The sequence below is a fragment of the Ahaetulla prasina genome, chromosome 1, assembly GCF_028640845.1.
Source record: "Ahaetulla prasina isolate Xishuangbanna chromosome 1, ASM2864084v1, whole genome shotgun sequence".
Taxonomy (NCBI): Eukaryota; Metazoa; Chordata; class Lepidosauria; order Squamata; family Colubridae; genus Ahaetulla; species Ahaetulla prasina.
In genome coordinates this window covers 319,670,169-319,685,616 of record NC_080539.1, presented here as the reverse complement: position 1 = coordinate 319,685,616, position 15,448 = coordinate 319,670,169, and the positions used below count along the sequence as shown (strand labels likewise).

Below are 15,448 nucleotides of genomic sequence, written 5' to 3'. Positions count from 1 at the left end.
TTAACATTAACAGGTTGGATATTTTTCAAGTTATATAATCCCATATCATATCAAAAATAAAATCCCAAAGTAATATTTGAGGAATTGCTTATGAATAGGAATAACCATAGCAATGACCTTTTAATACCTCTCAGTGATGTAAATAGATGTGTCGTGGACCCTTCATGAGAAAGCACCATAAAAACTGGCCTCTATATCTGCTGATATATTTCCTAAGCAAACATACACCATCAATGGAAATGTCAACTTATCTCTTCAATTTCTTAAGACGTTGCTCCAATAATCATGCTGAATGAAATCTGAAATTCTGAATCTGGGACCTGGTTTACACATAAGCAGTTATATTGTTTTTTGCCATTGTACAAACCCAGCTATTTTGCCTTCTAAGCCATAGTTTGTTTACCGTGAGATAATTCATCCAGTTGCAGTTTATTCAACAAGACTTAAACATATTATGCCTAGTACAATGTATTTTTAAAAGATAAATCTGTTTCATCAACAGTCTCCATTCTGATTGGAATACAGAATGTATACACCAGAGTGAATCATCAGTTTAACAGATTATTTTTTTCCTCTATAGCAGTTATCTTCAGAACAAAATAATTGCCTTATTATATAATGATGCTATTTAAAGCAAAGTATACTAAGCATTTTGTAAACACCATAAGGGAACATGAACTCCTAAAAACAATTTCCAACTGCAGCAATGTTAAGAATACATGACGAGTACATAAACACAAATTGAATTTTCAGTAAGGCAAGTGTTGTAGGAGGAGCAAGTTCACATTAAAATTATTTAAATGGCTAATTTAACCTAAGTGACATTTCATACATTTTAAAAACTAAATGATGCAGGATTGTGGGCTAGTCTTTAAAACTGAAGTTTCAGATTGCCAGGGTTTGGGAAAGAACTGAAACAGTCAATTGTTACTGCCTAATGAATTGGAAAAGGGTCTTCAATAGAAGCATGATGGCAGTAGAGGATTGGAGATTATCTGATAGAGTAAGAGAGGAAGCAAGAAGACCAAGACTATAGAAATCAATGGAAGAATTTACATGGCCAAGTGAAAACTAATTCTGAAACAAAAATAAATGAGTGAAAGTAGTAACCAAAACTTATGGGATGAGGAAAGGAAGGGATTTCAGGGTAAACCTTACCTTTGAATAAGGGGGGAGAATAAGAATATTGTGAGTGCCAAGAAAAAGATTTGTGATTTGGGCAATAACATACCTACTTTTGCAGGATCCAATCTGGGTCAGTCACCATAGTGTTTAGTATTCTGAGCTTTGGTCTGGTCCCAGTAACCAACCCAGATTGGATCCTGCAACAATATCCTGGGATACGTACATTTCACTAGTGATATCTACTTTTGTTATGTATTCACGTTTTATAGTTATCCTTTACCATCAGCAATATGCCTTTCTATAGAGTTCCTATTTTATTTTTATTTTTGGGAGTTTGTTTGTGTTTGTGAAACTTAATGGATTTCTTCATCCATATCAAACATTTTATGCTGACATCCATTCTCCTTCAAAAATGTAAATGCACCTATGGGCCTAAAAAAACTTGATCCTCCTATTTTATTTCACCATCTCTTATTTCTAAAAGCTCACTATTATATTTATAATATGACACTGGCAGTTTAGACAGTTGATGTGAAAAGTCATTTAACTCTACAAAATGAATCTAAATACCACTTTGGGGCAATATATAAAGTCTTTCCCAAATACAATTTGGCTTGAATTTCTATTTTTTTCTTTTAAAAATTAAATCTTAAATGATCGACAATGCATCCCTAATGCTTAGCTAATGAGCAAGCTGACTGGATCATAATCTCCCCACTCCAAATCAGCTGAATTATGCGGCTATTTAAAGACGCACTACATATCAACAGATAATATTGGGCAAAAAGTGGGCCAAAAAAAAAAGTATAGAGGCAGACATTAGGACATAGTATTAATCCATTTAAAATAGAATCGTTTTTAAGACAATACATGTCTTTCCCTAGTGTGGGGAAAAAGTGTTGTATTACCTATAAAAAGAAAACATATTTGGAAAATGTAACTAGGAAAGTAGAGCAATTAAAAATCACTTTTGAGTCATTTACAGGTCTCTGTCAGCCACAAGTGCCTGAGAGCATCATGCTTGGTGTGAGTCCCCAGAGAGTGATCACGTTTCAATTACTATCACTAACATTAGTCATTACTGAGGTTGGCTCAGGTCCCCAGGGAAGGCAGCTTGCGATGACAATACCCAGTTTCTCCCTGTAATGCAATTCATTAGGCAAAACAGAACAGCTGGGACAGGCACGTGTGGATTTGAAGAGGGCCCGCCCCAGTGAGACCTCTTGCTCAAACTCTCTCTTGGTTGGCAAGGGAGGGGATCAACTTCAACCCCCATGACAGCTGTAGAGTCCTCAGGGGACACTCCATGTTTAATCACTGCTCTTTAAGCTCAAGGAAGGCATTTGATTGAGAATTTAAGCTAATGGCACTCCAGCTTGTAGCAGATTATCAGGCATCTGATAAGGACTTGATGACATTTTATCATGTTCTAGCCTACAAAAGTTAATGAGGCACTTAGATACTGTCTCAGATCCCTAGTCTAGTATATTCTGTTCCATAGATGGCTTCTTCAAAGCTAAAAGGGCCAGGAATGCATAAAAAAGGAAGCGGTAACTATTTCTGCAGGGTCTTATTTTCTAACATAGTATAACATTTCCACTGAGTCAATAGTGACAAGTTGTGTTGTAAAATAACAGTAGGAATGTTGACTTGTAGATGTCTGTGCAAAAAAAAAGAAAAAAAATTGAAAGATCTAAAAATATCTCAAGGCTCTCAAGCCTACTGAGCACAGATTGAAGTCAATATGCATAAAATTAGGCTTACGGCATTCATATTTATGTCCTAATAAAATGCCAATTAAATGTTGTACTCCATAACCAAATCAGACAAAGTAAGCTAATGGAAATGTTTTTGTACTTTGATTTTGGGTAAGAAAGGTGGGAGTAGACAAAAAGGTGTGCTGGACTGCACAACTGCCAACCAGTTGTGTATTCTAGCACACATAATAATAGTTGAGAACCAGCATCCAGAAAAAAACAGTGCATATAGCATCACTATCTCTGGTTATTTTACGAAGGCTTACCTCTGAGATTCAAGTCCAGGACTTCCCAAACCAGCAAAACTAAGAGCAGCACATGATGGGATAATGGTAATAAGGAAGAAGCACAGCATCAGCAGCTGACATGGTGTTCCAAGAAGATTGCTTTCTCACAACCTGAGCCAACAAATTCTTTCCCAGTTTCAGAATTTGGAGATTCAGTATCAAACATAGAACAACCATTACCTATGGCTGCTATCATTATGGCATTGTAATGCGCTCATGAATATCATTATAAAACAGAATATCTTAAAACTGAAATTATGATTAAGTACATGGCACATCCAGGTTATTATTTCAAATATCTCATAGTGTATAAACTAACACAGAAGCTAAAAAACCGCAAAATGTCTTTGATTTTTTTTTGTCAGTGATCCTTAGCCAACAATTACAAACAGACACAGAAGCACTATACACTGAATGCTTGATATATTTAATGTAAATTCACAGAATTTTCTTCTGATACTGAAATCTTGAGGTAATAATAAAAGTAAAACATCTGTGGCAAAAGAAATCAAAGATAATACTAATAGTAATTAGGTGCCTTGGGTACAATCCCAAAACATCTGGAGCATCACTTGAATACCATCAGCATTAACAAAATCACCACCAGTCAATTGCAAAAGGCAGCTTACATCCTGTAATATCTTTAACATCATCAAATAACTTCTGCTATCCCAAGTCCTTGAGAAGGACTTCAGTAGGTAGATAGAAATGTCAAGCCCAATCTATATATCTGACTATGAGACCAACCATGGTAGAATGTTTAGAATGCAATCTTGTTATAGTCTATTAAAATTGTAATGAAATATTTTTTTATTATACGGTAATATTTACAGTAATTACCATACTATTTGCAAGTAATTTTACATATGAGTAACATATTTTATATCATTATCAGCCAAACTACATTTTCACATGGAACTTCTTCCTTTCTGTTTCTCTTGTCTTTCAAATGTAGCTATTCAATTCAATTAATTATTCATTCATTAGCTGACAGTAAGAAGTGGGATGGGAAAACCAACAGTAACTAATATCTAGCTTCAATTTCCACCCCAATCATTGCAAACTAATCTCCTGATATGTTAATATAAACTCAAGAGTGAATGCTACTCTGCCACTAGTAGCAAACTGTTCTTCCCCAAGAGAGCCCTGTAAAACAGGACAGTCACTGGCAGCAGTACAATTACTGACACAGATACAGACTTTATGGACATGTTTATCTCTGCTGTAAATCCACACTCTCTCTCCACTCTGATTCACAAGTCATAAAGAAATTGCAGATAATGAAAAAGTTGGTGAAATTTACAGCATGTCGGAAACCTCAGACAGCCAAAAGAAATTAAAGAGCTGACTGGATATAAATCACACAGGTACAATTAAAAGTTCCCATACCACCTTCACTTCTAAAAGTGGCATACAATCCAATACATATGATAAAAAGCTGAGGTCACGATCCCCAGGCTGAAGGTAGTTAAGAACATTATATACCGAAATTAGCCAATTTAAGTGCCTTGCGCACATCCAAATTTCCAGCTGGCATTTGAATACTTCAGCTTTGAAGCAAAAATTCTTACCAAAAATATCTCAAGTTTTCATAAGTGAAATAAACTGCAAATAGAAAGATAACCATTTCGTTTCCTCTGTAGCATCAAGCTCCCCCCCTTTTTTTTTTTGTTGCTTTCTATGATCTCTCTAAATCTGCTTTAGAGGTCTGTGAGAATCTTTGAAGCAAATATGGATAGTCTGGAGAGCAAGGGAAAAAACTCTTACTATTACAGTAAAATCTTTCACTGGTATTAGAATCATGTCCTTGGTTACTTTGCCTTTGCTAGAGAGGAAGTACATAAAATAAAAATATTTCAAGACTGCTCAGACAATTAGGTTTGGGTTTCATTGCTACCTCCAGAAAAATATAATGTAAATAAAGTACCAGAATGAAAATCTGAAAAGTTTTCTAACATATGCATGTAATCAGAAATATTGGAAAATGTTAGTAATAGCCGGAAAGAGTTCATTACAGATCTATAGGACTGTTACTTTGGAGAAACACCCTCTCATCCAGCTATATTACATGATTATAATTACTTTATTAACATGTTAACTATTGGAAGATCTGAAAGAGCAGGTTAGGGACAGTCAGGGGTGGCATATAATCAATCAAAGATTAACATGTTCAGTCAGTTGTGATGCTGCGGAAACATCAAAAATATACATAATACATATTTTCTTATGCAAGGAAGTATTTCTAAGGCAAAAAGCTTTTACTCAAACAAGTACTTGTGTCTTAAAGCATTAAATTATAATTTGGTGAGCTTGTAGATCCATCTTTGTCACTGGATCTTCAGAAAGCTTCTATAAAGGAATACACTTTACCAGCTTAAATAGGATGCTAACTATAGTCTTACCTAGAAACCATAGGCTGCTAGGTTTCAATGATGCATGAATAATAGGAATTGTTTGTTTAGATAATTACAATGTATTATCTATAGGAGTGACAAAATAGGACTGTTACAACATTAATTACTATATTGCTAATATTTTATTATCTTCACTGGCTCTGAGTTCATTTCTGAATGTACAGTTGCTAGAAGCAGTTTTTGAAAGCAGCACTAAGCCTTTTAGAAGACATGACTACTTTAACAATTCAAGGAATTCAAGTAATGTTGCTCATTACAATGTGCTTTGTGAAGTATGCCTTCGGAAAGCCTTGCACAATCGTATCAGACTCTATTTAAATATCCCTCTTTGTGAACATAGTGGAATTACAATTGTGATGCCTCTGAGATGCTCTCTCAGGATTCTTAGGAACAGAAGACCATTCTCTTGGGTTACCAACATCAATAATAAGCAGGATTATTTTGTAGCAGCAAAGAAAATGTACTATCAGCTTTATTAGGGGAAATATTAATAAAAGGTATTAAAAATGTATAGCTAGAACTAACTGAAGAACCAGTTAGGTTTCAAAGGACTAACTCAGAAATCTAAATTTTAACAAATTACAAAAAATGCTCCTAAATTTGCGTAACTTTATTTATTTATTTATTTATTTATTTATTTTATTTGATTTTTATACCGCCCTTCTCCCGAAGGACTCAGGGCGGTGTACAGGCATAATAAAACCGACAATACAATATATAAGTTTAAAATACGATTTAAAAAACTTATTTTAAATTAGCCCAATGATTAAAATTTCCCATACTAAAAACCCCGTTTAAAATAAATAAATTCAAACATTAAAATCCCAATTTAAGCCAGCCCCGCGCGGATAAAAAGATGAGTCTTGAGTTCGCGGCGAAATGTCCGAAGGTCGGGTATTTGGCGTAAACCGGGAAGTTCGTTCCAGAGTGTAGGAGCCCCACAGAGAAGGCCCTTCCTGGGGCCGCCAGCCGACATTGTTTGGCGGACGGCACCCTGAGAAGTCCCTCCCTATGGGAGCGTACGGGTCGGTGGGAGGCGTGTGGTAACAGCAGGCGGTCCCGTAAGTACCCAGGTCCTAAGCCATGGAGCGATTTAAAGGTCATAACCAACACCTTAAAGTGCACCGGAAGGCCACAGGCAGCCAGTGCAGTCTGCGCAGGAGCGGTGTTACATGGGAGCTACGCGTAGCTCCCTCTATAACCAGCGCAGCTGCATTCTGGACTAACTGAAGCCTCCGGCGCACTTCAAGGGGAGCCCCATGTGAGAGCATTACAGTAATCCAAGCGAGAGGTAACGAGCGATGAGTGACTGTGCATAAGGCATCCCGATCAAGGAAGGCGCAACTGCGAACCAGGCGAACCTGGTGGAAGGCCCTCCTGGAGCGGCCGTCAAATGGTCTTCAAGCGACAGCCGATCATCCAGGAGGACACCCAAGTTGCGCACCCTATCCTTTGGGGCCAGTAACTCGCCTCCAACAGCCAGCGCGGCTGCAGCTGACTGAATCGGGTGCCGGCATCCACAGCCACTCCGTCTTGGAGGATTAAGCTTGAGCCTGTTTCTCCCCATCCAGACCCGTACAGCTTCCAAACACGGGACAGCACTTCAACAACTTCATTGGGGTGGTCCGGGGTGGAAAAGTACAGCTGGGTGTCATCAGCGTACTGCTGGTATCTCACCCGAAACCACTGATGATCTCACCCAGCGGCTTCATGTAGATGTTGAACAGCAGGCGAGAGAATCGACCCTGTGGGACCCCACAAGTGAGGCCCCTCGCGGTGACCTCTGCCCCCTGTCAACACCGTCTGCGACCGGTCAGAGAGATAGGAGGAGAACCACCGATATACGGTGCCTCCACTCCCAATCCCCCAACCGGCGCAGCAGGATACCATGATCGATGGTATTGAACGCCGCTGAGAGGTCTAATAGGACCAGGGCAGAGGAATATCCCCTGTCCCTGGCCCTCCAGAGATCATCCACCAATGCGACCAAAGCTGTCTCCGTGCTGTATCCGGGTTGGAAGCCGGACTGGAGCAGGTCTAGATAGACATCTTCATCCAGGTGTTGGGGCAGCTGTCGCGCCACGGCACTCTCTACAACCTTCGCAACAAAGCGAAGGTTGGAACTGGGCGATAATTACCCAAAATAGCTGGGTCCAAAGAGGGCTTCTTAAGGAGGGTCTCACCACCGCCTCTTTCAAGGCGGCAGGAAAACCCTTCCAACAAAGCGTTGATAACCCTCTGGAGCCAGCCCCGTGTCACCGCCTGAGTGGCCAGTACCAGCCAGGAAGGACTCGGGTCCAGTAAACATGTCGTGCCGTGAAGCCCCCCCAACAACCTGTCCACGTCCTCGGGAGCCACAGGGTCAAACTCATCCCAAATGTGCTCAACAAGGCGTGCCTCCTCTCCCTCGCTTGGATCATCCCAAATTCGGTCCAGACCGTCCCTCAGCTGGCGATTTTATCGTATAGATAACCACTAAACTCCTCGGCTCGTCCCTGCAAAGGGTCATCCGCACCTCCTGATGTAGGAGAGGCGGGTCACCCAGCTGGGGCGGCGGGCGGTTATCTGCCGGCGCAATGAGGGTGGGCGTGGGCGCCTCGCTTCCCTCATTGCCACTAGGTAGGTCCTAGAATAGGTCCTAACTAGTGTCCGATCAACCGGGCGACTGGACCTCCAGGTGCTCTCTAGGCGTCTTCTCCGGCGTTTCATCTCCCTCAGCCCCTCGGAGAACCAAGGGGCGGACGAGATCTCGCGGGTCAGAGGCCGCAAAGGCGCGACACGGTCCAGGGCCCGGCCGCGGCCGCTCCCAGGCCACGACCAGTTCCTCAGTCGTGCCGTGGGCCAGATCCTCAGGGAATGGCCCAAGCTCCGTCTGGAACCTCTCAGGGTCCATCAGGCGCCTGGGACGGAACCACCGTATAGGTTCCGTCTCCCTGCGGTGGTGAATGGCGGTTCGGAAGTCTAGGCGAAGGAGAAAATGATCCGACCATGACATTGGTTCTGTTACTAAATCATCTAATACCAGATCATTTAACCACTGTCCAGAGATATAAATCAGATCCAGCATGCCTCCCCATGTGCGTGGGGCCATCATTTACTCGAATCAGGTCCAAGGCCGTCATGGAAGCCTGGAACTCCCGAGCTGCCGTCGATGCCAAGCCAACTGATGGCAGTTGAAATCCCCCATGACTATAAGTCTGGGGGTCTCAACCGCCACAGCAGCCAGTACCTCCAACAGCTCGGGCAGGGCTGTGGTCACGCAGCAAGGAGCCAGGTACGCGATCAACAAGCCCAACTGATTCCTATGGCCCCACCTCACATAGAGGGATTCACAGCCGGCAATCTGAGGAACAGTGGCCTCCCTCGGCTCTAGATCTTCCTTAATAACAACCGCCACCCCCCCACCCCTACCTTGGGCCCTCGGCTGATGAAATGCTCGGAAACCTGGAGGGCACAACTCAACAAGGGGCACCCCCCCCTCCGGGCCCAACCAGGTCTCCGTAATGCCCATAAGGTCCGCGGACTCCCCCTGAATAAGATCGCAGATCAGGGGAGCTTTATTAGCCACGGACCGGGCATTACATAACATCAACCGAAGATCCAAGCTCTGAGGGTCATGGCCTCCTGAGGAACGGGTAGGAACTGAGGGGCCGGAGCACGTGATCGCCTTCAAACTTCAAACTTCCAATAAAGGATAACAATTCTTAATAAAACTTCCCTACAAGAACAGAGGACCATTAATAGAAAAGTAACAAATATAACACAATTTAACTTATTACATTTGATCAATTCATCGTATCTTAAAATCATTAAGAAGTTCAATGGGAGCTTCCAACAGCTACACATGTATTTCCCAATGTCACGGTTCTAATCAGCCAACTGCTGCCACCCAGAGGCTATGTAAGGTCTATTTTGCTATCTCTTGCATCTTTTGAACAGTTATTTCACAGTTTTACAATCAGTAAGGTAGTATTTAATCTTGAATAAGAAGAATCATTGTGAAGGGTTCTAAGCTACACTTCTGCCATATTTCAGTTTGAGCATTTCCATTTGTACTGTATTAATGAATTTCATAGCAGACAAACATTGCTAGCATGTTTTCCACTAAAATGCTTTAAACACTTAGGGCAGTATGTAGATATATTCCAATGCTGCAGCTACTGCATTAATTTTTGATAGTAATAATAAACATCCTGACTTTAATGTGAATGCATTTCGGAATGGAATCTATAAAGGCTCTGCTCAGTTCATAAAATGGTGCTAGTACAGGCCCTGAAATGTCAATATTATATAATCCAGGAATGGTATCTATGCTGTCAACAAAATGGTGCTCGTTCTAGTCTTTTCAGGAATGAATAGTACTGAATTGCTAGAAATGACGATCACATTGGCATATAGCAGTCTACTTTATTTAATGCCTTTTGGATTTGGTGGATTACAAACTGCAAGAATTCCAAACTACCACAGGGCACCAATGGGTTAGAGGAACTTATTTATATAATAAAGTTTATACAATCATTTGAAATAGCCACTCCCATTTTTAGGAAGAGAATGGGAAAGATTTTATAAACTAATAGTACAAAACAGAATATATTGTTGTCATCATCAACTTTTGATACCTAATCCCTATAGTTAATTAGTATGAACAGATTGAACATAATAAGTATATGATGTTTTCCTGCAATAATCCTACTGTATTTTTTAAGTTATCTGTGCAATACTTACATTCATCCAGTCCCAACTGATATGCCAAATTCTGTAAACCTCTAACCTTCTCCATCAGATTAGCTGTAGTGAGACTTCCCAGCTCTAAAGAAACGAGTGTGTAATTTACAAACATTTGTCATTAAATTAATAATGAATGAATCATGCTTTTATTAGAGTTGAACCCCTAATACAGGTAGTCCTTGACTTACAACCATTTGTTTAGTAACCCTTAGAAGTTACAACAGCATTGAAAAAAATGAATTTTTTCACACTTATAACCATTTTATCATCCCATGATAAAAATTGGGATGCTTGGCAACTGATTCAGTTGCAGTATTCCGTGGTCATGTGATCACCTTTTGTGACCTTCTCACAAACAAAGTCAATGTGGAAGCCAGATTCACTTAACAACCAGGTTACTAACTTATCAGCTGCAGTGATTCACTTAAGAACTGTAAAAGAAAGGGAGTATAATGGGGAAAAACTCACTTAAGAACTGTCTCACTTGACAACAGAAATTTTGGGCTCAGTTGTGGTCGTAAGTCGGGGACTACCTATAATAATAACTAAGCAGAAAGTAAAGGCAACTTGATATAATATTTGTACAAATTCTGCCTGTAATGAAATTCACTATTTTTCGTGGACACACTGTATCTGTTTTACACAGAAAGAGAGTACATCTGTAAGAGCCATGGTGGTGCCGTGGTTAGAATGCAGTATTGCAGGCTAACTGCCGACTTCCAGAAGTTCGATTGTGGTTGACTCAAGGTTGAGTCAGCCCTGATAAAATGAAGAACCAAATTGTTGGGGGCAATGTGCTGATTTTGTAAACTGCTTAGGGAGGCTGTAAAGCACTGTGAAGCAGTATATAAGTCTAAGTGCTATTGTTATTGGTATTCCATGTAACACCTGAGTACCTATCTGATAGTAAGGAAAAGATATAATTGTAATTATCATCTGGACAACCTGGAAGATATAATGTAAACAGATGAAGTTAGTTTTTTCCACATATTGTTATGTGTACAATAAAGCAAGACATGACTGGGTGTTCTGACTACATCTAATCTCCGTGGACATTTTTTCACTTTGTTCTCTTACGTTTGATATTAACTCAATGGATTTGAAGTTTCCTGATAGGAAATTTTATTGAATTGCCCTCCAACAAGCCAGATGGCATTCCATTAGAATGGCTATGATAGAAAACTGCTATAATTAGGCAATTCCAAGATAGTGAAGTATTGAATAATGGATAAGCAGAGAATTGTAGGTATCACAAATGCCCCCAAAATTGGGTTCGGTTTATCCATAGATGGGATTATCTGCAAGTATATATGGTAAAGTACTTGTTAAAGTACTCATACCCTGTATATACTCGTATATAAACTCATCCACATGTAAGCCTATCCTTGAATTTTTAACTAAAATATCATAAAAAATGGACTCCCTGCAGATTGGCTTATCTGCAGGTGGCACATTTTTCATGGTATTTTGATTAAAAATTCAAGGGTTGGCTTATCTATGAGTATATATGGTAGTTATTCAACTCCATATTAATATTTAATCACTAAGACCAGCGGTTATTAATTCATATGGTTCTGTAATGCTATGTGTCTTGTAACTTGGTCTTTAAGAGTCACTCTAGCTCAAGGATGTCAAACTTGATTTCATTGAGAGCCGCTAGAGGGTTGTGGTTAATTTGGGGAGCTGGGGTGGGTGTGGCCAGAGTGGGCGTGGCCAGCTCGACATCACTTGTGTCAGGGACCCCTGTGGTGGCCCGAGCGCTCTGCCAGTGAAAATGGGCTCCCAAATTCTGTTTTGGCTGTGACAGCCTCTTGCAACCTTCTGCTAGCAAAAATGGAGTTTGGAGGTCACCCGCAGCCCTCCCAGGCTCTGTTTTCAACCGCAACAAACTCCTTCAACCTTCTGCCAGTGAAAACTGAGCTTGAGAGGGCCACACACAGCCCTCCCAAGCTCTGTTTTCACTGTCAGAGGCACTGAGGGCCAGTTCTTCACTGTTTCCAGGGCAGCCCTGTGAGCCAGATATGGCCCCTGGGCCTTGAGTTTGACACCCCAGATCTAAAGAATATATTGAGGGAAGATACCGCAACTGAATTTAAACAGTCTATAGTTGTTTTTAGCATGGAGCATACAGGTAGGGTAGTCCTTAACTATCTGAATTTCTCCTTAGGACTTAGCTTTCAATTAAAACTTTGATCTAATGGTTAAGGCATTAGGTTAGAAATCAGGAGATTGTAGAGTTTTAGCCCCGCCTTAGGCATGAAAGCTGGCTGAGTGACTTTGGGCTAATCACCAGGAGACCGGGAGTTCTAGTTCCATTTTAGCCATGAAAACCAGCTGGGTGATTTTGGGCCAGTCTTTCACAGCCCAACCCACCTCACAGGATTGTTGTTGTGCGTAAAATAGGAGGAGGAAGGAATGGATGGATAAGAAGATGGAATTTGTATTTTTCCCCCACACCCCCACATCTTCTTCTCCCTTTCCTTTCCTATTTTTTCTTTTTCTTCTTTTGATAGGAGCTGTTTTGATAGAACTATTTTGATCAGAAAATGATTTCGAGAAGTGCTTCTCAACCTTAGCAACTTTAAGATGGATGAACTTCAACTCCCAGAATTCTTCACCAAGATTGAGAAACACTGATTCAGAGGATATGTAAATTACAGGTAGTCCTCAACTTACAACAGTTCATTTAGTGACCGTTCAAAGTTACAACGGCATCGATAAGTGACTTATTTTTCACATTTATGACCGTGGCAGCATCCTAATGGTCATGTGATCAAAATTCAGTCACTTGGCAACTGCTTCATATTTATGACGGTTGCAGTGTCCCAGGGGTCATGTGATCCCCTTTTGTTACTTTCTGGCAAGTGAAGTCAATGGGGAAGCCAGATTCACTTAATAACTGGGTCATTAACATAACAACTGCAATGATTCACTTAACAACTGTGGCAAGAAATGTTGTAAAATGGAGCAGAATTCGCTTAACAAATGTCTCACTTAACAACAGAAATTTGGGGCTCAACTGTGGTCGTTAGTTGAGGATTACTATTGACCAATGAAAAGATTTAACTTTTTCAAGGACACTTTACATGCAAATCCCAAAAAATCAAGAGGCATATAAAAAAAGAGGTGGAGCTTTGATCATGTGATTGTAGCTGCCATTGTGACTTTTTCAACCGGCACATCCCCCAGATGTCCCAAGAGGCTAAAGTTCAGCAATCACACCCACAGAACACACACAAAATGTATATACTCTTGTTTGTTCTATGTCAGGAGTGTCAAACTCGATTTCATTGAGGACCACATCAGGGTTGTGTTTGAGCTCAGGTGGGGGGGACTGAGTAGGTGTAGCTAGGGGGCATGGCCAGCTCGACATCACTCGCATCAGAGGCACCTGTGGTGGCCAGAGTGCTCTGCCAACAAAAATGGGCTCCCGAACTCAGTTTTCGGCTGCAACTCTTCCTGCAATCCTCTGCCAGTGAAAATGGAGTCCTTTGGTGTTTCCAGGTCAGCACCGTGGGCCAGAACTAAGCACCCCATGGGCTGCATTTGGCCGGCAGGCCTTGAGTTTGACACCCCTACTCTAGCTTGTCCATATTTCATGAATTACAAAAGCTCTGCAGAAAGACATCAATTTGTAATACTGATGCTTCTCTGTTAAGGGGCTGTTAAGGAGACCAAATTCAACAAACAAGAGTTAGCTTTAGCCAAAATTTATAAATTGTCAGCCAAGCTTGATTTTCCCCATCCTATGAAGCTCAGACTGCATTTGGTGCTCAGCTGAGAACTGGAAACATAGTTATCAAATATGTACTGTTAGAACATGGCCCAAGTTTCACATAGTTAATGTGGAAATAAATAATTTGATGGCAGCAATAACAATGTTTCCCTTATCAAGCAGAAAAATATCAGGATTACAACAGTGTATCTCTGCACAGTTCACACCTTGCATTTTAAGCTTTCCTGAAGCGAAACTCTTGCCCTCCAATCTCAATCCCTTTTAACCGCTTAATATATTAAATTTACTTCATGCCTGGAAAGTGTCCAAATCTGTAAATTATTTATCTTGAAGAGTGATTAGCAGGCTGAAGAACAGAGAGGAAAAGAAACTCCCAGGGGTTTGATTAAAAAAAAAAAAGGAGGAGAATGAAAGAAGCAAAGAATATCCTTCTGTTGTTGTTTGTGTGGAGAGGAAAATACTCTCAGGAATCAGAACAAGCAAAGAAATTAAAAACAAATTAAACTCATTTACCTCCAAAGTAGATACTTAAAAAGTGTCATAATTACTGGCCCTAATAATAATGTTGATTTCTTCACTATAGACTCAAAATGAAAGATAAGAAACCTCAACAGATCTTTATGTGACAATAAAATTAATATAAACCATATCTGTAATACAAAAACGATGTTTATCAAACACTGACTGGAAACTCACCTCTCAACATGTCAATATCATCATTTTCTAATTCAGCCATCCATTTAGGTGGAGAACTGGTGATTGGCTATTAAGAACAAACATTCATAAATAAATTATTATCTATTTTAGAAACCTTTAAAAATTTATAATAACTGATTAAAATGCAAAACTATAACATTTTACAAAATTCTACTCTGATTAAATAAAAGATTTCTAAAACAGATTACTATATCCAATGGAACAAATCTTTTCAAGGCAACAAAGTAAAGGCTATTTTTTAAAAGCCAATATCAACTTGCTAGGCTAGGGTAAAATCTTGCTTGTTACTGCATGAGGGGAAAATATACTAAGAAGACATAGCAAGAAAACAAAAAATAAGTAGTTCCAATGATTTTTCTAGGCATTTATATTTTTTCAATTATTTTCTATTTTAGCTGTTTTTTATTGTGATAAGCTCCATGTTCTATAGAATTTTAGGACTGCAATGCCTACTTATGTTAAAAATCAATTCTTACACTTATGCTTTTACTTATCAGTACTTACACTTTTAAAAGAAGCTGCAAATTCAGCAACACCTGGTACTGGAGACAAGATAGACAATGCATTGTAGTTGGATTTTTTTTTTACAATTGTTTATACAGCTTTAAAGACAATTACCATTTCTGTCACTTAATTAAATTGCTACATTATAATTCAGTACATATACAGTTGTGCTTATAAGTT

At 39.9% G+C, this 15,448-nt stretch overlaps 1 protein-coding gene across 1 annotated transcript in view; it reads right to left on the bottom strand.

Annotated features, from left to right (window-relative positions):
- The window catches only part of LIN52 (lin-52 DREAM MuvB core complex component), a 47,015-nt gene that overhangs the window by 26,908 nt on the left and 4,659 nt on the right, over positions 1-15,448 (bottom strand). Inside the window, exons 3-5 of the mRNA XM_058162335.1 lie at positions 15,269-15,306; positions 14,744-14,810; positions 10,309-10,392 (exon numbers count right to left, since the gene is read on the bottom strand). Coding sequence (XP_058018318.1) covers positions 10,309-10,392; positions 14,744-14,810; positions 15,269-15,306 — 189 coding nt within the window. The remainder of the gene's footprint in view (positions 1-10,308; positions 10,393-14,743; positions 14,811-15,268; positions 15,307-15,448) is intronic.